The sequence below is a fragment of the Miscanthus floridulus genome, chromosome 17, assembly GCF_019320115.1.
Source record: "Miscanthus floridulus cultivar M001 chromosome 17, ASM1932011v1, whole genome shotgun sequence".
NCBI lineage: Eukaryota > Viridiplantae > Streptophyta > Magnoliopsida > Poales > Poaceae > Miscanthus > Miscanthus floridulus.
The window spans coordinates 75,396,177-75,423,024 of NC_089596.1; the positions used below are offsets into that span (position 1 = coordinate 75,396,177).

The window sequence follows — 26,848 nt, forward strand, 5'->3', positions numbered from 1 at the left end:
GTGGCTTGAGAAGCCTCAAGGTGGCTCTCAAACTGACCGTTCTCCCAAGTTGCCTTGGAATAATGGTCCTTGGCCGCCCTGCACTTCTAGTGGAAACATCGGGCATCATCACCATTGTAGGAGTCAGAGGAGTCCAGTGACGAGTCTGGCGGGGCAGTAGCAGATGCGGTGGTAGAAGGCCCACCAGTCCTAAAAGGAAGCGGCCAGAGGCTATCATTGAGGACAAGCCTGTAGATGAATTAGTAGATGATTCTCGCTATGGACAGGAGCATTTAGTCTTACCTCATGCAACGGAGCCACTGGCTGACTGGGACCTCTTCCTCTAGGAGATCTTCCACTACATGCTTGCCATAATGATCTTCTCCTACCATGGATGCTGTCCTAGATCATGGAAGAAGAAGGGAAATTGCTATAGAGTTTATGAAGGCAGAGAAGTACGAAGAGCAGAGGCGATTGTAGGTGTAGATGTGCTTAAAGCCAGAGCCCTTAGCCGGTGTTTATAGCCATGGAGATGGGATGGTTGATATCTCGGAATGTGCAAAGGCAAGCCCAATTAATGGAAGAGGGAGCGCTGTTCTGCTAGTACCAAGGGAAAATGCGGCGATTAATGACCGGGGAGGAATTTGAAGAGTTTTACCATGAGAGTCGTTTTAGACTTAATCGAGTTAGATCGAATCACAAGTCGAAATCGGCTAATCCGAAATGGCTATTCTACTGAGCCTCGAGAAGACACACAATAGGCCAGATAACTGCTTACAAATTGGTACATAGGACATGAGTATAGGGCAAAAGAGGAGTCACTTAAAATGAAGAAATTGTTTGCTAGCTTCTCCTAATACAAACTAAGGGCCAGAGAACACTTTGTGCACTATGTCTTTGGCCTAGGAAGCAATGGCCACGGAGTTGGCGGTGCTGAAGAAGTCCTTGACCAGGCGCTCATGGTCCTCAGGGTGTTTGGTGCTGGGAAACCATGGGGAAGAAGTCGAAGCTCATGACCAGAGCGGGCTTGAGCAGCAGCCAATGCCATGGCATCACCATGATGAACACCATGAAGGGCAACTTCTCTGACATAGTTTTGGACATCATATAGACAAACCACCGACATAGCACCCCTGGCATTATTGAATCCTGCCGCATACTCTGCAGCTGATTGAAGGCATTTCAACTGGGCCGATAGGTCTAAAAGGATTCAAAGGAGGGATATTCAAGATCTTGAAGACAAAACTAAGAAAACAGAAAATTGTGGTGGACATCTCACCCATGATTCTGACCTCTGCCTCGGCTAGCCTCGCTTGAGTGGAGTCGGCCCTATGTTCCGAGACTGTGAGAGCGTCCTACAACACGTTTAGATGAAGGTCCATCCACCTAGGATCATGGGTTGCATCCTCCTAATGATGAAGATGCTGGTGTGGTGGCACATGCTCGTCAAGGGCCTCTTCAGCAGACCTCTCACCATTTTCCATGTCTTTGAACCTACTGAAAAGTGAAATCGCACCAAATACACAGAAGGCTTGGGACAAAGCAGGATGTTTTTTGATCCACAACCACGGCTCGTATATATAACCTAGAAGGTGAGAAGATAAGCTTTGTCGGGGCTATGGAATTGAAGTCAATTATGGAAATGGATCAACACTCTGAAAATTCAGGGAATGGATCATGAAAAGACAACGGATTTGACTTATTGCTTCCCATAATTACAAGATACCATGGGATTGATACAAAAGATTTACATTAACCGACGATCAACCCACTAAGACTTCTTTGGATTGAAGGGAGTCTGGATCCCCACAAGGCTAAAGGTCATCATGGACCGAGTCATATCAGCCCACTGATAGAAGTGGCATTAGGGGAGAGAAAAGGCCACCTGCTAAAAAGATGCCTATATATCCAACTGATTTCTCGGTGACTGGAAAACCATGGGAAAGAAGTCTATGGTTTCCTCTGATGAGCATTTGATAGAGTGAACAAGGGAAAGGTGTCCACATATTTTAACCCTTGCAAACGCTAGAACAGCTCTACGATCATGGTGACAAAACTCAGGTGATGTCACAAGAATTCTTCTAACCACAGCAGCTGATCCTCTTGCTCGACAAGGTGCTAAAATGAGTGACACAATCACCCTATGCACAAGAATTCTTCTAACCACTCAAGACCCTCATAGCAAGGAATTAGACCATGGAGGGTTTGGTAGAGCCAAGGGCACTCAAGGAGGCAAGCAGAGGAGAAACATAACTAAGTTGTTCGGTTGCTCTCGCTAGAGTCGGATAGACATTTATAGTTAGTCTGGAAGGATGATCCAAGAGCCCGTGAAGCAATAGTGCTCTCATGAAGCTTTGAAGTATGGGCTCATAAGCAGGCAAGGACGCTGGTAAAGATGACGGATAGTAGGCCCTAGATCAAGATTCTCTACCCATGACTACGGACCCATCGGAGGTACAGACGTGGTAATTTTGGAATAAAATTACTTTTATCTCAAAATTATGGGGCATGTGTTTACACCAAAATTTGGGAAGAAGAATGCGGGAACTTGAAGCTTCCAAAATTATGTCATCAAGGAATCAATTGCATAAGGATCGATATCAGTTGGTTTAGATGCGGTACTGGAATCGGCTCTCTTCGAATGACGTTAGCAGATAACATCAATAAGCTACGGTTGGTGTCGGGAGAAACATGTCGAACTCTATAAAAGAGGAAAGATTAGGGTCCAAGTTATCATAAAGTTAGGAATGTCTTCTCTTATACTAAAGATTGTAATGAGTCATATTTGAGTTGGATTCACGCTTAAGTTTCGGGAATAAATATTGGACCCCTGGCTATTGTAAAAAGACATTCAATCAATCAATACCAATTACTTTTTTGGCTTCACGCCAACCCTTAAGAGTAGGAGTAGTGTAGATCTCGGTGAGTTCTTTAACAAGCAGGGCTGCATCAGTCTGGCCAACCTCCGACTTGTCTGTAAGTATCGTGATGGCTTATACTTCTGCTTGTAAGGCTGCATCGGTCCGGTTGACCTCTTGTGAGCTCTAGTATAAGCTAGTTATCGATCCTTATCTACTTTAAGTACGGCTTGCATCGGTTAAGTTTGACCTCCACTGCTCGAATTAGATTAAGGTTAAGTTATTGGCTCTACCTAAGGGTGACATCCTTCCGGTAGATTCATTAAGTTACCGATCTTGCTGATGTTCTTATTGTCATTAGTTTCAGCAATATCAACCTGCCCGATCGAGATCGATCTAGTTTGGCCTCACATCCTTTTAGTCCATCATTTATTTTGTTACATTGTGATGGTTCTTATTTTAAACGACGAATTATGTTTTATTGGTTGTTCTACTTCGATCTTGATTGTGCATAGTACGCGGTTAAGGCATGTCTGATCTTGAGGAGGTTTACTAGCTAGTTGAATTTGGTCTATAGCTCGCTATTATGGATGTAACGATCCGGTCGATCCCCACTGTTAGTACTTTAGATCAAAGTACGCTAGCTAGTAGACTTGCTTTTGACCAGGTGTGATCTTGGTTGTTCGCTATGTCTGCATCGGCTAAATAGCCGATCGCCCGCACTTTAACGCTCGTAGTATGTTTTCATGATCCTGTTAAATGTGAATAGATCTGTTTACTTTAAAGGTTTAATCTGTTATCTTTATTATGGTTGTCATCGATTCGGTCGAACCCCACTGTTAAAGATAATATGCTAGATTTGATGAGTTTATAAATCTGTTCGTATTAAATAGTCGATTGTTCTCATGCTATGATTCTTTTTCTACCTGAATCGGCTATTTCAGCCGATTCACCTATGCTTTTACACATATAGCATGTCTTTCAGAAACATGTCAACGTATAGATGGTTTTATGGATTCTTTGGCTTTAGTTTGTTGTTATCATCATAGCTGCATCGATCCGGTCGAACCTCACTGTTGATGGTAGCAGATTAGATTCAAAGCGTTTGTAGATCCATTTGTACTAGATAGTAGATTTTGTTCATATGTTATATCATTTCTCATTAAACTTGCCAGCTCAATGCTTTACACTGGTTATACTTATCTAGCTAATGATGTTACTTATATCTAGGCACATTGCATTCGTTACTATAAAATCAATCATGACCCATGAGTGTTACAGTCCTTAATAGTCGATTTCTTCTCGTATGGCTATTTAGTTGATTTTCCCGTCTAGCTGCTCCCGAAGCGGCACACTTGGAACTATCTAAGTAAAACCAGCATGTTCCACCTTAAATTACTGATAAACTTTCTCTTCTTGTCAATTGTAGGTCAAATTGACTGGCACGCCTTCGGGAATTCATAGGATCGGCTGGTCCTGTGTTGAAGCCTAGCGGATCTCTGGGCTCATCCCAAGTAGATCCTTCCAGCTTGCTGCGTGTTGACACTTTTTTTGTGTCGACACTTGAATTTGTTGCAAGGCTCACACATGTGATCTTGGCATGGACGTATCGATAGCTATGCGTTGCCTGCCGTTGCACCTCAGGGTATGCAAACCTTGAAGGTTGCTCGTACCTACTCCAGGTTTGGTGTTGAGAACGATGGCCCGTTGGGAGGCCCCTTAGTACTGGTTTACTGGTAAGTACTTTGGTTCATTATATTCTTCGATATTGTTACATATGATGAGTTTATTAATGGCTAATTCATTATTGTGTTCAATGCAGCAATGGAACGGGCATGATACACTCCCTACAGCTCTGTTTATCTAGACGAAATTAGAGTTAGTTAGAGGGAATGCGAGGCGTAAGTACAGGGAGTACACGGACGGTCTCGATGTCCTGACACAGCACTAGGTTACGCTCTCTTTACTATCATATCTGTGTCTTGTTTGATCTACACTATATCACAGCCTAACTCAATTATGAAATGTTCAGGTGTATTGGTGTCCTTGGGATGCTCCCGAGCTCCAGTATTATATCAGTCCTGTCACTAGGGATGAGTCAGAGGAGTATCGCTGCAACATCCTCTTATTTTTCTTCCACGTGGTCGAGATTCACTTGCTCGTCAGGGTCTGTAGACAGTTTTAAAGAATGACAGGCTACCCATCACCGCTTTACTCCACCAACCAAGGATTGCACAGGTGCGTTATCGATTAATAACAAAGCTATAATTCAGAGATGTGTGTGGTACAACTAACATCATTTTGTTGCAGGTATGTCCACAGGAAGAGGTACAAGACCAAGGATTGGTGCGTGACACACAACGCGCACATCCACTTGTGGGAGACCAGGGAACGGCAGCTGGTCCATGCGAGTCCTCCACACGACCAGCACACCTTCGACGAGTACCTGCGCTGGCTTCACAGGTCTACGAAGACACATATCAAGCCCCCGTACACTGAGGAGGCGATTGACGAGGACTCGAAGGAAGATGTGATCGAAGATGTGTACGACGTTGCCACTAGAGAGGACACACAGCTACAGAGAGCCCCGCTACAAAGATACGTGGTAAGATACTTGAATGGTACAACTTGTTATCCATTTCGTATTAAGTATGTATACTAAAACTGTTCAACCACGTTTCTATACCTAGGCGGCATAATTGTCGAGGCTGTCCAACGAAGCAGTGTTCTGGCTTCACGAGTCTAGAGGGCAAGGGCCAGGCGTTCTCGAGGCTTTTATGGAGGTAAACATAAACTGGTCTATTTCGAAATTGTTTCTTTAGTGTATATGTGTTTGGGAAATGCACTAACTTTAGCGTCTATTTATGCAGAAGGTGAAGAAGAGTTGTAGGAAGCTAGCTCAAAAGCTGAGCTGCATGGACACTCCTTATGAGGGACCGCCACTCCCGGCGTGGTCAGGTGGCACGTCTTTAGCCTCTTTGAGGACACCAGCCGGCTCTTCTCAGCCGATGTGTTGATGCAAAAGTGAATCTACAAACACAAAGGGCTAATACCCGAATCGATATCCAAAGCGTGCCAGTCAATTTGACCTGTTAATCGACAAGGATGAAGATACGAGCACTTTGGTCCTGACAACAGCGATACGCCCGGAAGTCATGGCCAAGAGGTACTCACGCGAAACTCGAGAATCGCCGAAGGTTGCACTGAAATGATGCAACTCACCAAATCAATGAGAACTCGTAAAAAGGAAAAATATGCAAATTGACGAAGTCACCAAAAAGTAAGTAGATGCAAATAGAAGTAAAAATTGGTTTTGATATTGATTGATTATTTATTACATTGCCCCTCAATCTATATTTATACCGTAATCTAAAGAGACATAACCAAATATAACTAGGACACCAAGTCCATATCTAAGGAAACATGTGACTCTTGCATGAATCATACTCTAACAAATATAGAAAAGGAAATCAACTCCTATCTATTTCCCTGTCCGCCTCAATTACGATGGAAATCTCACCGACCTCATTTCCATCGGCATACTTCCTATTTCATCGGCAGTAGTCTTCAAGCCTTCCTTCATCGGCATCGACAATAACATCTTCAACCTTATCGGCAACGCCCGAGTCTAAATCAACCTTTCCATCGATCACCACCATTCATTGACAACCATCTTTACAAGCTAATTTTCATCGGCTGTCAGCGTATACAGTAACTTTCCTCCTGCTGATTAGCCCACTCTGATCATTTTGACACGTGCAAAAAATGGTGTCAACACATGCCCCCCAATTTCGGAGTATAAAACCATTAATGCTCCGAAATTTATTCCAGATAACGTTGGCCTTCGCCCAATTACCGTAACTCATCCTTCAAGCCAAAACTTGATCTGTTATCAAATCTAATCAAATCTAATCCTGATTCACGCACCTCAGTAAATATCACACAATTGCCAACCACTCTTGCCTTGATTATGGTTAAGATACTGAAACAATAATCCATCGGCAAGATCCTAACATAATAATACCGCCACTTTCAGAATTAAAATATCCTGTACCGATATCTCTTCCAAGTCATGATTACTTGCCATCAAATCATCTATACAATCCCTTGATTATCATGCAAACAGTTACCATATCCATCTGAACCACCTCGACCTACATGCGTGCGGCATAGAGATAAGTCCAAAATACCACTACTCCAAGCGGCTTATAAATAGATTTCTTTGGAACGCTCGTCTTCTACCCTCAGACTCCAATCTTTGACATTCTCTCTTTCTGGCGGCGACTCCAATGAACAACTGCGTGACCTCAACCAACAAGAACTTTTCTCCAGCGTCAACCTCGAGTCTCCGACTCGTGCCCCCATCTACCTCAAGATAATGGCAATCAACTTCGACGTCCCTGCGGTTCGTACCACTTCCATTACCTTTTACCTCGATTCCTCTGGTCTTTGCGAGTTCATACAGTTGGTAAATTTTTTCTTTCTTTTCTTTTGTTCTTCAGATCCTCTAAACTTAGGAACTGCGCAACAAATTAGTTATTCCAACCGATCAACCGCATGTCCAATGCCTAGGACCAATGGGCAACCCAGATCCAACTGATCTGATTAATGCAGAGGTTAACAGAATCCATTTTTAGAGCCCAAAATTTCTCTCTGAATTTATGGAAAGATACATTCCGATCTTGGCCCAAAACCACCAAAGGGTGGAAAGATTGGTACTTGAGGGTCAATAGGTCGATGCAAGTACACTGGGCAGAACGGAAGCTAGACCAATGCATTAGGCTATCTATGGCTGATATGCAAAAGAACGAGTCAATGATGATTGCAGCCGCTTACTTCTGGTCAGACACAACAAACACTTTTATGTTTGGACATGGCCCCGCTACTCCCACACTTGCCGATGTCTACATGCTCACTGGCTTGGATATTTCAACTACCGATGAAGGCTCCATCTATGGCAGAAAATCTGAACATAGGGTGAATACTCGCAACATCGGCGGTTGGACGGGATACATTCAAGAATGCCACAAGACCGGGACAGTTAACCAGAGGGAACATGCCACATTCTTGAATATGTGGTTAGAAAAGTTTATCTTCTGTGGTCGATCAGTAGGACCAACCAACGCCTTCCTCCCCACGGCTGAACTCTTGGCCAATGGTGTAAGGTTCCCTCTTGGCCGATACCTTATGAGCTCCACTTATCATCTTCTTCATCAAGTGTCTCAGAAACTTTTGCTTGGTGAACCCATCGGCAACTTAGGAGGCCCGTGGTGGTTCATCAACATGTGGCTGAATGCCCATATGCACAAACGTTTGCAATGGGACTTCTTTGCCCAACAATTCCCACGAGAAATTGCTGAAGACCACGTGCTTGGGGACGAGGAATCGGAAACACGCTCACCCCTCAATTTTGGTGAAGCCATAATTGTCCTCCCTAGAACAGAGGCCAATGAAGACCAGATCGGCAGATTCTTCCAAAGCTTCTACAATGGTCTTTCTCGTGATCATAGGGCCTGGGTACCTTATATTGACGAAGAAAACAGATTCCCCCTTCTTTTCAACTTTGCCGATGACACTCTGAATCAGGATAATGAACTCATGATGGCCATTATTACTCCCAGGGCAATTCCAGTAAACACATTCGGCAGCGGGAAAAACACCAATATCACGTATGAATTTTACAACCCATCGACAGTATCCCGTCAATTGGCTTTTGGGCAACTGCCATTCAAACTTTGTTTTGCTGATGTGATCAAAGCCAGAGAAACAATCACCTGTGGAATAGATTGGAGCAGGGTAGTGCGACTCTCCCCCGATGCCGATATTACAGATGTCGATATATCCGTCTGGACGCCAGTATCTTTCATCACCGAATCATATAAGCAATGGTGGCGAGAGTGGAGGGAACAACTGTTTGCAACATCTGCTCACACATATCGGCACATGATCGACCCTGAATACGCCATTCCTGATGACGCAGTAAGTTTCTTTTAACTCCCTTCTGCTTTTTCCTTTTATATATCGGTAACTAACTTTCTCGTGATAGGTTAACAACCCAGCACCATCTATGAGCAAAAGTGGAAAACCCTTTGATCTTCGGCCTGTTTCCCCGATATCACCGATTGGCTACAACGCCCCCACCTTAGCTGCTTTGACTCACCAGAAGACCTATGCCAAGACCATCACCTCCAAGTCCAAATTGGCTACAACTAGGGCCACTCCATTGGTTGCTGCTACAACCCTGATAAAGGCATTCAAGGTAACAACCCCGCTTATTTCTACTCATGCCAATCACAAACTGTATTAACATTAATCATCAGGGTGTAAGAGCCGCTGCTGGATCGTCATCGACAATTCCTCCAACATCAAGCACCACTACTTCTAACAAACCTTCAGAGGTATTCCTTTGATTTTACATTTTATCTGTTAAATATCATACCTTACACTTGTTTTACAGCAACAAATGGGTAAATGGCAAGCGTACCAGATGTCCAAGCTCCACAACCAACAAGTGCCAATGCCCCCCAGCCAACTATTGCTGAGGCCCAAGCAAAGCGCAAAGCCTTAACAGATGCCGAGGCACAGCCAAAACGACAGAAGTCCATGCCGATCCCCACATCTGCCCCAATGTCTGCAATCCGGCCAAAATCAGTCGATGCAACTGAGCAAGCAATTAATCCTCCTGTATAGGACATACCATCGGTCATCATACCCCAAGAGCCAACCACCGATGAGGCCACAGAGGATATCCCATCGGCAAGCTCAGCCGATCCTCCACACAGCATACTCCAGGCTGCTTCCTCCAGCCAAGTACAGGAAATTGCCTTGAAACAGGTAAGCCGATTGACCTAGTCGATTTATAATATTCATACTTATCCTTAACTGACCTCTTTTTCTTTTCCTCAGGAATAAGACTCCCCAAACAGCCTATTTTCCTTTGCCATTGACGTTTCTGATGATGATGGAGAGGAAACAAGTTCTTCCCTTGCACTGGGAACAATATCGGTAGAAATTAAGTCCAAGTTGGAAGCTCTTCTGAACTTGTTACAGCAGGATACCGCCCAACTGGTAGATGACTCGAACCCCAGAAAGGCAATTTTCAAAACAATCCGTGGCCAGGTCCCTGCCGATGTTGAAGAAGTACTCTTCCCAGCAGCCCATTTAGAAAGCCGCCAACTGCAATATCAACGGGCTACTCAACGCATTGCCGATAGAGCAGCTCAGGCTCAACTCAAAGAAGAGATGCTACAACTGAAACAAATTGCCAATGAGAAGCACAAGGGCATCGGCAACTTGCAGACTTCGGGCGCTGAACTTAAGCAGAAAATCTTAGATTTATCGGCAAAGAAGATGGCTCTATTGGCTGAATTGAAAGAAGTCGAGGCAGCCTTAACTCATGCTCAACAAGAAGAAAGCTAGCTACCCAATGCCATCAAGGCCCTTCAGCAAGAAAGAGACATCCAGGCTTGCAAAGCATTGGCCATGAAGAAAAAACTCAAGCCTATGGAGGGTGCTGCCGATGAAGACATCAAAGAAATGAAGGAAGCCGACCAGATTCGCCTGCGTGCGATATTGGCTATCCAATCCTTGTTAAACTTGTAAATCTTGTCTATTGCATCGGCACTTTATGAGACATTGACATTCTTGTATAATTCTAGCCGATAGGACTGTTATCGGCACTTATACTTTTATGCATCCATCCAGATACTAGGGTAATATTTCTTTCAATATTTTCCATTTAATGCTCTAGGAAACACAACCCCTTCGAGGGTTTCTAGAATATACGCGTTACCAGAAACAGACTGATTTATCCGATATGGACCTTCCCAATTAGGAGACCACTTTCCAAACTTTGAACTTTTAGTCCCAATCGGTAAAATCAATTTCCAGACTAGATCTCCATCGGCAAACTCCTTTACCTTCACCTTCTTGTCATACCATCTGGCTACTCTTTTCTTATTTTCTTCGATGCTAACTAAAGCCCTTAACCGATGACCCACCACATCTTCCAACTCATCCTTCATAAGAGTATCATAATCATCGGCTGTCAACTGATTTTGAGAACGTATTCGCCTAGAGCCAATTTTAATTTCCCAAGGTAATACTACGTCATGCCCATATACTAACTGATAAGGCGTTACTTTGGTTGCACCACGACATGACATCCGATATGACCACAAGGCTTCATTTAATACTGCATGCCACCTCTTAGGATTTTCTTTAATTTTGCGCTTAATGAGTTTGATGATCCCTTTGTTAGAAGCCTCAGCCTGACCATTAGCTTGAGCATAATATGGAGAAGAATTTAAAACTTTAATTCTCATACCTACAGCAAACTCATCAAATTCTCCCGATGTAAACATAGTACCCTAATCGGTAGTGATAGTTTGAGGAATACCAAATCGGTAAACAATATGCTCTTTCACAAAATCGATCATATTAGCCGATGTCACCTTTTTTAAAGGAATTGCCTCAACCCATTTTGTGAAATAATCGGTAGCAACCAGAATAAATTTATGTCCTTTGCTCGATGGCGGATAAATCTGACCGATGAGATCGATAGCCCATCCCTGAAACGGCTAAGGTTTAATTATAGGGTTCATAGCCGATGCAGGCGCTCTTTGAATATTACCAAACTTTTGACACCCCTGACATCCCTTAAAATACTTAAAACAATCTTCAAGAATAGTCGGCCAATAGTATCCATTCCTTCTGATCATTCACTTCATCTTGAAAGCCGATTGATGCGCTCCACACACTCCTTCATGAATTTCACCCATCAAGCTTTTCGATTCATCACTGCTAACACATCTGAGTAAAACTCCATCTATAGTTCGATAATATAATTCATCATCGAGGAGCACATACTTGGTAGCTTGGAACCTTATACGTCTTTCAACCTTTTTATATGGATCCTTTAAATAATCGACAATCTCCTTTCTCCAGTCATTGGTATCGACCGCTGATGTTAGCACTTCCTGAATAGGCTGATACCCTGAAGCATGCTGAGCTAGTCGATTAGCCTCTTCATTATGCAGTCGAGAAATATGTTCAAGATGAAAATCTCTAACCCTTTCAACAATTGCAAACATCTTTCATAATACAAAATTAAAACTTCACTTCGGCATTCATAAATCCTAGCCAATTGATTTATAACTAGCATAGAATCACCAAAGATTTCAACAGCATCGGCACGTATCACCTTCAGCAATTCTAACCCTTTTATCAAGGCTTGGTATTCAGCCTGATTGTTTGTCGATATAGCAATAATCGGCAATGAAAACTCATACTTCCTTCCTTGAGGTGAAATCAACACAATGCCGATACCTGCTCCTTCCCCACACGTGGACCCATTGAAGAAAAGTGTCCAAGGAGCAACTTCCAGAGAGTCCACTGTATTACAATGCTGAGTGACAAAATCAGCCATAACTTGCCCCTTAGCTGCCTTAGTTGATTCATAACGTAGTTCAAATTCTGATAATGCTAACATCCACTTGCCGATTCTACCACTTAATATCGGCATCGACAGCATATACTTGACTACGTCGTCTTTGCATATGACCGTACATTCGGCAGATAACAAATAATGTCTTAATTTGACACAAGAAAAGTATAAACATAGACATAATTTTTTGATGGCCGAATACCTTGTCTCAGCATCCACTAATCTTCTGCTCAAATAATAAATAACACATTCTTTCCCTTCAAATTCTTGAATAAGAGCTGAACTGATAACGGTATCATCAGTTGACAAATACAACCTGAAAGGTTTCCCGTGTTAAGGTGGAACTAGCACTGGAGGATTTATTAAATATCTCTTAATTTCATCTAGGGCTAACTGCTGCTCAGCTCCCCATACAAATTCCTGATTGGCTTTCAATTTAAGTAATGGACTGAAAGCCTTGATCTTACCCGACAGATTAGATATGAATCTTCTAATGAAATTAATCTTACCGATCAAAGATTGCAATTCGGTTATATTGGCAGGAGCAACCACCTTGCTAATTGCATCAATAGACTTCCTACTGATTTCGATGCCCCACTGATGCACCATAAAACTCAAGAATTGACCTGCTGATACACCAAATGCACACTTATTAGGATTCATCTTCAATCCATGCTTCCTTGTGCACTCCAGTATCTTTCGTAGATCGGCTAGATATTTTGTGATATCTCCAGACTTAATCACTACATCATCAATGTAGATCTCCACTAATGTGCCGATGTATTCATGAAAAATAAAGTTCATAGCTCTTTGATAAGTAGCACCAGCATTTTTCAAACCAAATGTCATGACTATCCACTCAAACAACCCTACATGACCTGGACATCTAAAAGCAGTCTTGGGAATATCTTCTTCAGCCATGAATATTTGATTGTAACCTGCATTACCATCCATGAAGCTGATAATTTGATGTTCGGCTGCAGCATCAATCAACAAATTAGCAATCGGCATTGGATAGCCATCCATCGGTGTGGCTTTGTTAAGATTCCTGAAATCAATACAAACACGAAGTTTTCCATTTTTCTTATAAACAGGAACCACATTAGAGATCCACTCTGCATATCGACACTGCCGAATAAACTTCGCCTCAATTAATTTAGTTATTTTGGCCTTAATGTCAGGAAGTATATTAGGGTTGCATCGGCGCGCTGGCTGCTGATGTGGCCAAAATCCAGATTTGATAGGTAACCGATGTTCAACTATCGATCGGTCTAATCCAGGCATCTCAGTATAATCCCAAGCAAAACAATCTTTATACTCTTTTAACAAATCAGTTATTTGCTGCTTACACTTGGAATCTAACTTAGCACTAATAAAAGTAGGTCTTGGCCTATTGCCATCACCAATATCTACTTCTACTAAATCATCTGCCGATGTGAACCCTTGACCTAATTTTCCATCATCGGCAAACCTATCCATTAAAACTCTTCTTCAGAACCGACTGCTTGGATCGGTGGAATTTCATAATCAGCCACTCTAAGGAATTCTTTTTCCCAAACTTCTCCTGATATGCATTTAGTTCGCTCATAAGTATCTAATTCTGCCGATGCGATGATATAAGAAGAATCACCAGGAACAACCTCAATCTTATCCCCAATCTACTATACGAGACATTGATGCATTGTAGAAGAAACACAACAATTAGCATGAATCCAATCCCTCCCTAGAAGCAGATTATATGCACCCTTGCCATTAATAACAAAGAACATCGTCGGCAAGGTTTTGCTGCCGATGGTCAATTCAACGCATACTGCCCCTTTAGCCGGTGACACATTGCCTTCAAAATTCTTCAGTATCATATCAGTTTTGGTCAAGTCTTGATCTCCCTTACCAAGTTTCTGATACATCACATAAGGCATAATATTAATCCTAGCCCCTCCGTCGATAAGTATCTTAGATACAGGCTGCCCATCAACTCTGCCTTTCACAAACAAAGCCTTAAGATACTGTCTCTCGTCATCAGTAGGTTTCTCAAAAACAGCCATCATTGGATCTAGTGTCAACTGAGCTACTTGATCAGAGAGAACAACTTCTTCCTCATTATCAGATAGTGCCAAAAACTCCATCGGCAACATGAATACCATATTAACATCCGCCGATGGACCCTTATTTTTATGTTTTACTTGCCACTGCTGATGACCGGACCTCTTATTGGAGGAATTTTCCTCTCAGTATAAATCCTCCTGATGCTCATGTTGCATCCTTCTTTTCTGTGTCTTTGTCAGACCCTCCGGGCACCATCGAGGAAACTTGGTCTTCCAAACCGGCTGATAACAGGTCCCAGTTGATTTCACACGGCGTATATTAGGGTCCCTGTAGAATATTTCTTCATCAGGAACTCTTGCGTTTGCCATCTCCTCAAGCTCCTCTTGATTTCTTGGAAAATATCCAGCGCATTTACCAAGCCTTTCATGTACACTAAATCTGCCCCCCAGCCGATCATGCACTAATGCTCTACCTCTGATCGGCTCATTGATAAATAAACCCTAATTGCCAGGTTGAAACCTCCTTTCTGACCGATTGACCCCATAATAACCATTGCACTCAGGGCAATTTTCAACAGTTGGCAATTTAATACCTTCTTCCCAACAATGGATGAAAAACGGGCACCTCCAATGATTTTTATGCTGATACCATTATTCTCGACGTCTCTCTTCTTGCTGTTGTCGATCGATATCGGTCCTTACGCTGACGCCAACCCTCCTGCTGCCTTCGATGGGTAATCACAATGCCAGGTCGAGGAGGGTTTTTGGAACTACTGCTTTCTCCCAGCAAACCCTTACTTTTTGCACCATCGGTAGTTATCCGATGTTGGGGATCCATTGATATGTTTTTCTCAGCAGCCTCTAACGTCAATACCTTGGTCTTCCCTTTGGCCTCCAACATATTTGCTGGAAAAGTGTGTTGATCAATTTTCATCGGCTTCTGGGCCTTGGAAGCACCAAACTTAATTCTCCCAGATTCAATAGCCGATTGTAACTGTTGCTTGAATACATTGCACTCATTTGTACTGTGTGAAGTTGCATTGTGCCATTTGCAGTACAAGATCTTCTTCAACTCCTCTGCAGATGGGATCACATGATTAGGTGACAGCTTAATTTGGCCCTCTTGAAGCAGAAGATCAAATATCTTGTCGGCATTGGTGATATCAAAGGTAAACTTTTCTGGTTTTTTCTGACCAAAGGGACAAGATATTGGCTTTTTATTCTTAACCCACTCAGCTAAGCCGATAACTGGTTCTTCATCAGAATCAGAATCTCCTACTTCTTCAACAAATGATACTTTTTTACTCCAATTCTTTTTAGGCTCAAAAACCCTAGTATCTTGATTAGAGATCCTTTGCACAAGATGACTGAGGCTTTCAAACTCCTGAGAAGCATATCTGTCTTTAAGATGTGGCAATAACCCTTGGAAAGCCAGATCGGCAAGCTGCCGATCATCTAGCACCAGACTGTAGCACTTATTTTTTACATCTCGTAGCCTTTGCACAAAGCTTTCTACCGATTCATCATTACGCTGTCTCAATTTTACTAAATCGGTAAGCTTCTTTTTATGGATTCCAGCAAAGAAATACTTATGAAATTGTTTTTCTAGATCAACCCAAGTAATAATAGAATTTGGTGGTAATGAAATGAACCATGTAAATGCCGATCCAGACAAAGATGATGAAAATAATCGAACTCTTAATTCATCTCTGCTAGTTGCCTCTCCACATTGAATAATGAAGCGATTGACGTGTTCCATTGTTGATGTATCATCTTGCCTAGAGAATTTAGTGAAATCTGGTACCTTGTACCGATTTGGGAGAGGAATTAAATCAAATGCAGGAGGGTATGGAGTCCGATAAGAATAAGTATTGACCTTGGGCTTTATCCCAAACTGATCCTTCATAATTTCTGCTATCTTATCAGCCCAAAAAGCATCAGCCTCCTACTGACGAACTGGCTGAATTTCTATGGGAGGTGCCTGCTGATATCCCTCCATGTATCTTTGTGGCCCACGATCTCCAACAATTGGCATATTTGCCGTTACTTGTGGTCCATTAACCTGTTGGAAAGGATTCATTGGCTGAGCTGCCGATGCTTGATTCTAGAAACCAGTTTGCACATGACCTTGTTGAATCCCTGCAACCTGCTGATTTTGCTGAACTGTATGTTGAATAGGTAACTATCCTGACTAACCATTATTAGAACTCATCAGTACAAAACTTACCGATGGCTGGTAATTTGCTGACATTATCGGATAATTATAACCAGCTTGAGGTATGAACTGAACCCCAGTTTGACTCATAACAGGGGCTTTCTGCTGCATCGGCAGTAAGCTTGCCGATGGACTTGAATTGGGTGTTTGAACCAAAGGCATCTGGAAACCTCCTGGAGTTGGTTGCACAGTAGTTGCTGTGGCATATTGAGGCACTTGAGCCATCGGCGAAACAGCCGATGGTATAGGAGCTTTTCCTACTGCATCAAACACTTGAGGTAACCCAGGATTGAAAGCAGATGACTCTGGAGGCATACCATATCCCCACCAATTAGCAGGAATCTGGCTATTCTGAGACACAGGGCCTAACATAGCTGATGCCGCTAGATCTGTATTAAGCTAAACTCATCCTCCTGGTAGTACCGGATCTGATCATATCGGTGTAGATTGAATATTAGGTAAGCCTGCCGATACTGTAGGAGAAGTAACTTCTGTACTCACAATGGCCGAGGGAGCCGATGGAGTATTGACAGATGCTAGCTCTGGTTGGTGATAGGCAGGCCCAACGTAATGCGGTGATGCTTGTCCTTCTTTGAGAGTTCGAACCACAGCATTATGAACAGTATTAGACAGCACATTGGAATGATTAATCAAAGCATGATTTACTGCAGAATTAACCATCTCTTGAAGTTTACCAGGATTGGAGTCAAAGGTAACCTACCGAGGCAACAACAAATCTTGCTTCTGGATGACTTGTCCACTCTTGTTCAGGCTAAACAATTTCAAACAAAGCTGTCTGTATTCTTCTACAGCCTTTTCCATAGCCTGCCTCTGCTCTTCCTTGAGATCTTCTTCTGATACCGCGATAATGTTCCCTAAATCAATCTCAGAATTGAACATATTGATCGGATTGATTGGTCTCACCGAGCGTGCCAAAAGATGTGTTGATGCAAAAGTGAATCTGCAAACACAAAGGGCTAATACCCGAATCGATATCCAAAGCGTGCCAGTCGATTTGACCTGTTAATCGACAAGGATGAAGATACGAGCACTTTGGTCCTGACAACAGCGATACGCCCGGAAGTCACGGCCAAGAGGTACTCACGCGGAACTCGAGAATCGCCGAAGGTTGCACTAAAACGATGCAACTCGCCGAATCAATGAGAACTCGTAAAAAGGAAAAATATGCAAATTGACGAAGTCGCCGAAAAGTAAGTAGATGCAAATAGGAGTAAAAATTGGTTTTGATATTGATTGATTATTTATTACATTGTCCCTCAATCTATATTTATACCCTGATCTAAAGAGACATAACCAAATACAACTAGGACACCAAGTCCATATCTAAGGAAACACGTGACTCTTACATGAATCATACTCTAACAAATATAGAAAAGGAAATCAACTCCTATTTATTTCTCTGTCCGCCTCAATTATGATAGAAATCTCACCGACCTCCTTTCCATCGGTATACTTCCTATTTCATCGGTAGTAGTCTTCAAGCCTTCCTTCATCGGCATCGACAATAACATCTTCAACCTTATCGGCAACGCCCGAGTCTAAATCGACCTTTCCATCGATCACCACCATTCATCGGCAACCATCTTTACAAGCTAATTTTCATCGGCTGTCAGCGTATACAGTAACTTTCCTCCTACCGATTAGCCCACTCTGATCATTTTGACACGTGCAAAAAACGGTGTCAACACGATGACAGGTGCCACTTCCGCGATGCGTACACCACCACATCATAGCACTAGGAAGGACCCTGCAACCGAGGACGACGAGGACAACCCCCGGGCTTCCGCAGATAGCACGACCAGTGGGACGATTGGCCACATGACGAGATCGGCATGTGTCAACTAGGTGGTGCCCCGCTTGGTACCCAAGGAGCCTCACATGTACTAACAAAGATAGTTTCTTTAAATACGTAGGCTATATGAACTAACGATCATAAAGAATTCTAAGTAATCGTGCATATGATATACTTGCAGGGTACGAGCCGTACGCACCGACGACACGACCACACCGACGTTGGCTACACTCTCAATGTGTTGCCAACAAATCTGAAGAGACATAGGCGTCCGAGGAATCCTTACACTCCTAGGTCTTAGTTTGTTAGGTCGAACTATTATTGACGTCCGAAACTTGCAGGCTTAGTTGATTATGTTATGTCGAACTTATGTCAAATCAATAAAAATGCTATGTGGCAGCTTGTCAACTTGCGCACGGATTTCATTTATTTGCTTCATATTCGTTTTAATGCGTCGCGGTATCAAAGCATGCGAGATTAAGTAGCAACTAGTTCGGAAACCAGTAGTACCGGGGTATCTCGACGCCGGTGGCCAGCGTCTTGCGTGAGTGGTCAAGGAAGTCAGGATCCATGGTCGTGTCGCCGCCGATCCTACAATATGGGGCCAAAAAGCCCAAGAAATAAGTTTTCTTAAAAAAATATTTGTTTCAATCCGATCTAATTTTTTTAATCGATTAGTTAACATGATGGTTAACCGTACTATGAAAGACGGAAAAAACATTGCCTTATCAAATTCTCTATTTGGCCGTGAAACTAATTCAACAAAAGACAGAAACAAATTCACTATTGATTTTACGTCAAGCAATACTTAGAATAACTCCCACTATCGACGCGTTCCGATTAAACCGTCCAAGTACTGTCGGGCGGGCGGCGGGCACGGCGGCCAGGCAGGCTTGCTGCTCAGGCAGGCGGGACTGGCCGCGGGGTTTTATTCGGCTCTGTCGCGCCACGGATCAAGGCGTTTCACTGCCGCGTCAAGGTCGATGGCGCGGCATGCTCTGCCCCGTCAGCGGTCAGCGATTTCGGTCGCTGCCACATCAGGCCTCTGAGGCATTTGGCCGCGCCAGGGCAATATGTGCGGTCAAAAGTGTTAGTTAAAAAAAACCCGACCAGTGTTAAATTTAAAATTAGTTTTCAAAAGGATATTAAAATTAAAAAAAATCGTAATGGGCAATAACCATTCTGGTGACGGCTCCTTCGATGAATCCGTAATAGACATCATCAATTTGCCCGAGTTGCAAAGCCAGCCCACCCGCACCATGTCATAGTGGGCTGGGTCCGTCCACGGTCACATTCACGCCAAGCCTGAGTGCTCGCATGTGGCACACCTTTTTCTGTTAGTCTCACAATATGTGTACATAAAAGTTATATGTTTAGGTTAAGTAAAAAAATTCACACATAACTAAAACTTTAATGTGCATAACATTTAATATGGACATTAGTATTTATTTAAATTTAATCGTATTAAAATCGACAAAGTTTAATTAAAATCTTTAATAGATAAGTTATATGGTACATCTGTCTCTCTTCTTGTGTTGTTCAGGCGTGCTTGCTTACACGGTGGCGCCATAGCTGTGTGGCGGGAAGAATGGCCGCGACACGCCACACCTTCGGCACAGATAAAATGACAACTCAGGGAAGCAAAATGACAGCTATAACGGTCAAAATTTACATGGCAACTAAGGTTGTATTTAGTTCGTAAATGAAAATTTTTGGATGTCACATCGAATGTTTCGGGGATGTTAGAAGGGGTTTTCGGATACTAATAAAAAAACTAATTACATAGCTCGCCTGGAAACTGCGAGACGAATTTATTAAACCTAATTAATCAATCATTATCACATGTTAGTTACTGTAGCACTTATGGCTAATCATTGACTAATTAGTCTTAAAACATTCGTCTCGCAATTTCCAACTAAACTGTGCAATTAGTTTTTTTTGTCTATACTTAATACTCCATGCATATGTCGCAAGATTTAATGTGATAGTTTGGGGTGGAAATTTTTAGAAACTAAACCAGGCCTAAGCAGCTGCCAAAGTTGCTGAACTTTTAACGTGACAAGTCATGGCGTGCAACCAACACGCCCTTCGTCACTATGTAATAAAGCTGAAAGCCTGCGCACTTATACTAACCAAACCTGTCTATTAGGGCTTGTTCGTTTGAACTTATCAGCTGGCTTATTAGCTAGAATCTACAGTATTTTCCTCTCACAACAAAACGGCTTCAGCCGGCTTTAATATCAGCCGAACAGGCCCTGGTCACCTTCGGCATTTCCCTCTGTTGTCCGTCCTGTACTGTACGATGTGCCCGGCAATCTCTCATCTGATGCGCCGGCGCCCTATTTATTTAGACTTGTTTGGTTGATAAGCCATGGCTGAAAGTATCGTCGACTAATTTGGTGTGAGAGAAAAATATTATTCGTGTCAAACAAACATGGTGCACGCTGAACCACAGCCTGAGAAGTGAGAACCTACACCAACCGGCGGAGGAGACACGAGGAATCATTCCGCTCACCACCGGGCGTGTCAGATACCACGAACGAGGCAGTTCACAGTTCATCACTGGACAGTTCGACGGCCGTCAAGTACAGAGGACACGCAGAAAGCCGCAAAGCACAGCTCCCCGCGGCCGCGGTGCGCATGCACCGATCCACCCGGAAATCTTTCCATTCCAGGCTCTCGGCAGACTCAGTCGCAGTCGCTTCTCTCTCTCGCTCGGTTCCCCTCGTCTCGCCCCTCCAGCCGCCGAGGCGGACGCAGACCGCTCTCTCGTCACAGTTTTCCTCCGGCTGCCCGCCCCTCCCTCCTCCGGTCCTCCCGGGACAAGAAAGAGGCAACGGAACACCGCGCAAGACGATAAAACAGCGCAGGCACGCAATACGCTGAAGAGGGAGCGGAAAGCGAGAGCCGGACCCCGACCCTCACCCGACCTCCTTGGCGGCGGATTGTCTGTGAGTTTTTTTTTCCCCTCCCTCCCTTCTCGCCCCCCGTCGGGCCGTGTGGGCCAGCCGCGCGCCCCGGCGCATGGCGTCGTCGCGGGTGATGGCGTCGTCGTCCCCGCCGCAGCACGCCTCGGACCTCGCGCGATTCAGGAGCAGCAGCGGCATCGGATCCATGAACATGGACGACATCATCCGCAACATCTACGGCCCCGAGGCCGTCAACGCCGCCGCCGCCGCCGCCGGCGGCCCGGCGGAGCCCTCCCCGGCGGCGGCGGCGGCGGCCCCGGAGGCTGATGCGGCCCGGCGGACGTCGGAGGAGGTGTGGAAGGAGATCTCCGCAGCCGGAGGGCTCTCCGCGCCCGTCCTCCTCCCTCCCCCTCCCGCCGCCTGCTCCGGCACCGGGGCCAGAGGAGGCGGCAGCGGCGCCGCGGAGATGACGCTGGAGGATTTCCTCGCCAGGGATTCCTGCGCCAGGGCGGCGGTCATGGAGGGGAACATGGCGCTGGGGTTCCCTGACGGTGACGGAGATGCGGCGGGGGCAGTAGGAGTAGGTGGCCGGAGGGGAAGCAGGAAGCGGGCGCTTCTGGATCCCGCGGACCGCGCCGTGATGCAGCGGCAGAAGCGCATGATCAAGAACCGCGAGTCCGCGGCGAGGTCCAGGGACAGGAAACAGGTATAATAAGGGGGTTAAAAGCTGAAATGTCTCCGTGGTTCGCAGAACTTGATTCATTCTTGCGTAATTTTGAGCTGTTCCGTGCAGACTTGGTTTTGGTTACTACAGCTGCTGATTTTGATGCTTTCGGTTGGTCCCATATGTAGGCGTATGTCGCGGAGCTGGAATCGCAGGTTATGCAGCTCGAGGAGGAGCAAGCAGAACTGTTAAGGGAGCAGGTATTATTCTTGGTTCTGCGCTCAGGAAATGGTCTTGTGACGTGTTGGGTGGACCTTTCAAGCATGCCCCGGCCCCCGAGCCACATCTTGTTCCCGTTGCTTTATTCCAGAACATTTCATAGTACAAGCACTGTGTAACTGCCCAGCTGGTGATTCCACGAATCGTAAGAGCTGCGCAGCTGTGATCAGGGTTTACAATTTCGGCGAAATATCACCGAAATTTCCGAAATATCGCCTTTTTCGCTGAGGTCCGAAATTTTTTTTGTATCGGTCAAAATTTTTCGGTTAAATTCATCTTTCACTCTAAAATTACACCAAACCACACTAAAATGACCCTCCATATCATCTAGTCTTATCAAAGCCCTAAATTTCTTGAAATTTATTTAATTTTCTCACTCACACATTGGACGGCACTAGTATATGCAGCTCGCCCACCGTCAGCACACTATATTACCGCGGCTCTACTTCTGTGATATATTATGTTATTTCGTCGATGTTATATAAATTTATGATGGATGATGGATTATAGAGTTTTTCTAGTGAAATGATGCCAAATTTGTTTAAAACTCAATTTAAATTTATTTAAATTTGAACCGATATTTCCGAAATTTCCGAAATTTCGTATTTATCGCTGGGGACCGAATTTTTTTTCTTACCGGTATTGTAAACCCTGGCTGTGATAGTTGGGGTTGGGAGGAAATGAGTCAAATGACATGTGCACCTCAAAGGGAATGGGAACCAGATTTAGGGCCTGTTTGGTTTCTCCTTGCTAAACTTTAGCAGCTAAACCATGGACTAAACTTTAGTCACTGAATGTTTTGTTTGGATGACAAAAAGGCCTCGTTCGTTTCGCTGAAAAAACAAGCTGAAACACTGTTCCGGCTGATGTTGTGAGAGGAAAACACTGTTCCGGCTGAAAAAACAAGCTGAAAAAGACGGATTATAAGAGAAGCGAACAGGGCCAAAGAGACTAAAAGAGGTCTTTTAGTCCTTTTTAGTCAGGGTATTTGGCTCTAAAGTGACTAAATGGGACTAAAAGGTGAGGTTTAGTCCTATTTAGCAACATCCTAGTGACTAGTTGGCTAAAGCTCATTTAGTCATAGTGTTTGGGTGAAAAGTGGCTAAATAGGACTAGATTTAGCTGACTAAAGTTTAGCAAGGAAACCAAACACCCCCTTATTACAAAATAGAACCCCCCCCCCCCCCCCCCCCCACCACCCCCACCACCCACCCACCCACACACATACATTTTTTTTATTTGAAGGTGTGATGTATATTAACAGCAGTGAACCGTTTACCATTGCATCCAGAGGCTTTATTCAGAATGAAAAAAATATGGACACTTTACCATTGGAAAGAACTGAGTACTGTCATACATTTGCTGGGCGACATATCTGAGAGTGAAATGCACAGCGGGTCCTTAAATTTTTTCTGCATTCTCATCTCGGTCTATGAACTCTCAAAGTGAGATCATCTCGATCCTTTTAGCTTCTAAAGTAGTTCATTCTAAGTTCACTCTAGGTTCAATCATGGACCTGAATTCACACTTTGTACAAGCCACTTGAAAACTTGAAGGATCTAGATGATCACTTTGAGGCTTTATGTACCTAAATGAGAATATGAAAAAAAAAAGTTTGTGGACCCATAGTGCATTTCATTCTGTCTGAAAATTTATCTCCTTTAGCATTGTCATGGAATCAGATATCCTTGTTCATTAAATCATTTGTCCTAGTCTAGGTTTTTTTGTTACTTGTATGGAACGTATAGAGGTTTTGTGCAGAAGTCTGTTGTCAAATGAATTAGATTAACAAGAATACAAAATAGGGGGAAATATATTTAGAGACATGTGAAACACTGGTTATCTATATGTTCATGTCTCACACTTTTGGTTATAAAGTCTACCCTTTAATTGATCTTATTGTACCATTATTATTTTCCAGGAGGACCGACGCCAAAAGAGACTTAAGGAGGTAAGCTTTGTTATCAATATAATTGCTTGAAATCATGTTTAGCCTAGGTAATTGCTTTGATATGCTTTTGGCTGTCAAATTAACATGTGTTTTTGAACTTGAACTTGTATTATGCTTCCGGAGGATTCAGTGAGAAACAAATTTTCGGCATCACTTTTCAATTTTCATGTACTGTAGCAAATTTTAGCCATTTTTGTAATCTCAAAATTCCTTTTTTTTGGGGGGCAAAATCTCCCTTTTTGGGAGAAATTTAATTAGCTCATTTGCTTGCAATGCCTGGAAAGAAACTTTCTTTTCCATCTTTGATTGTAATCTGAATTCTGAAGAGTGTATGCCTGCTAGTTATATGTTTTCATCTGATGCTATATTAATAAGTTCTGCCACTGGCTTAATCTGTTACTGATAATTATCTCACAGCATCATACTGCTTGTCAATCTAAAGAATCATAATAATAGTATATGTTATCATCTTATGGTCTTACCCTGTCACTATCGATCAGGAGGAGGGTGTTTTTTCTACAACAGTTCATATACATAATGAAAAATAGTTTCCAATTATTCCAGCATAGCAATTAAAGGTTCAACACTGATCAGACATGGTGATTTTCTCCATGTCTATACTATCATGATTTTCTCAAATCTATTGCTATGGTTAGTTGCAAATTCAAACATGCAACAGTTGCTGTTCTTTTGTCATTCATTAAAGAAGTTAACCTGTTTGTGCAGCTAATTGAAAGGGTAGTTCCAGTCACCAGGAAAAAATCATCACAAGATCTTAGAAGAACCAACTCCATGGAATGGTAGAAATGACACTGAGCCCTGATGTTCTTCTCTTAGAAGTTACAGGGTTTCTTTCGTTTTAGACTTCTGTTTCTCCTAGTTTTCTTTGGCAGCTATTTAGGAATAGTGGAAAACATTTAGGTGATTGTGCGTGATCAATGAAGTCACGCCATTCAAAATTGATCTGTTGTCAGCCTGACTGTTTCCTTGTGAATGTGGCTGAGTGTTGTATAAACAAGAACAATAAGGTTTGCTTGAACGGTGGACCAAAGTATCCTAATTACAAAGGCATCTTTTTTTGACATATCCCGATATTTGATCCAAGCTGTTAGTTTAGGACAAAGTTCAGCTAGGCGCTAGGCGGAATCTAGGCGCTGACCCATTGCCTAGCGTCTAGTCAGGAGTACTTGGTCCTAGGCGCTCCTAGGCGTTTTGACAATATAGCCATAAATTATATATATGATGTGTGTATATATATATATATATATATATATATATATATATATATATATATATATATATATATATATATATATATATATATATATATATATATATACGTTTAAGCGATTAAAGCGTGAGGCGAGGCAACGCCTTAAGAAATTAATTAAAAAATATAAACAGCAGTTTAGAGCAGTAAATGAAGAAAAAAGGAAAGGAAAAAAGAAAAAGAAAGGAGCCGAGTAAGAAGTGGGCTCGCCCAGCCCACTAGGCAGCCCATGTGCTCCTTCCCCTCCTGGTGTGGCTTCATCGAAGTCCCTATCCCGACCCCATCAGCGCCGCCACTCCAAACTGCTATTCCGCCTCCGCACGACGGCACGAGTGGCTGCTCTGCTTCCCTCCTGCCCTCTCCGAATGCCCTGCTCTGCTTCCCTCCCCTCCTGATGTGCTACTCTGCTCTTCCCTCCGCCCCTCTGCTTCCCCTTCCTCTCCCTCTCCTCTGCTTCCCCTTCCTCTCTGGTCAGTGCTCTCAGATCGACAGCCGCCACCGTCTCCCCTTCCAGATCTCCTGCGCGCTCCTCTCTCTGTGCTGTATTTCTCCCTGTACTGTGCCTAATTTCTCCGGCGTGCCAGCTCTCTCTGCGCGCTCCTGTTTCTCCCGCGCACCCGCTATTTTCCCGCCCTTTCTCCCTTCTACGAATGGCGCCTGCGATGCGCGACTATGCCCCTAGTCGCGGCGACGGGCTTCGCCCAGCGACTAGGCGCGCGTAGTCGCCGAGTAGTCGCTACCTAGCCGAACTTTGGTTTAGGACGTGTTTGGGATTGCTCCGCTCCACGTTTTTCAGCTAAACAAGTTAAAAAAGATAGAGTTGTGAGAGCACCTAAAAGGGTGCTCTAGAAACTTTAGGTTTTTGTGAAGCTGCAAAATAATGCAGTGGTCCAATATCATTATTTAGATTATTGACGAAGATAATGCACCAGATCACCAGTAACTTTCTCTCTCTCAACCCCCCCCCCCTGCTCAGATCCCTCCTTGCCCCACCACCCGCCTCCCCACACAATCACCTAGCGTAGCCACTCGCTTTCTGGCACCACTACCTGCCTCTCTGCAGGCTCCCCACACTAATGCCCACCTCTTTGCCTCTACAGCATTGTTCCCGTTGAAAGTCCTATGTTTTGTTTTGGAAATTGAGACAACTAATGGACTAACATTTTGCTAATTATTAATTAAACTAGGTGGAGTGCCCTCCAAGATGACAAGCATGGCTAGGGGTTGGTTGAAGGGTGACTAATCTAAATGGAACAAGCTCACACTTGGAGAAGATGAAAAGGTGAAAAGAAGCTGAAGGCGAAGGTATTTGTTAGGAGTTTTGTTTTCAGTTGGCTGAGACGCAATAGAGTGTGTAGTTAGGTTTAGGTTTGATAGTCGTACTATTAAGAGAGAAACTCTAATGCTTAACGGTTATCTA

General features: G+C 43.6%; 1 protein-coding gene across 1 annotated transcript; it reads left to right on the forward strand.

Moving 5' to 3' along the window:
• Positions 1-21,242: 21,242 nt before the first annotated feature.
• LOC136516262 (bZIP transcription factor 12-like) lies at positions 21,243-25,242 on the forward strand. Its single transcript, XM_066509617.1, has 4 exons — positions 21,243-21,970; positions 22,117-22,188; positions 24,129-24,158; positions 24,885-25,242. Exons 1-4 carry the CDS (start codon positions 21,380-21,382, stop codon positions 24,960-24,962), a joined length of 771 nt encoding a protein of 256 aa, XP_066365714.1. The 5' UTR covers positions 21,243-21,379; the 3' UTR covers positions 24,963-25,242.
• The last annotated feature ends 1,606 nt before the right edge of the window (positions 25,243-26,848 follow it).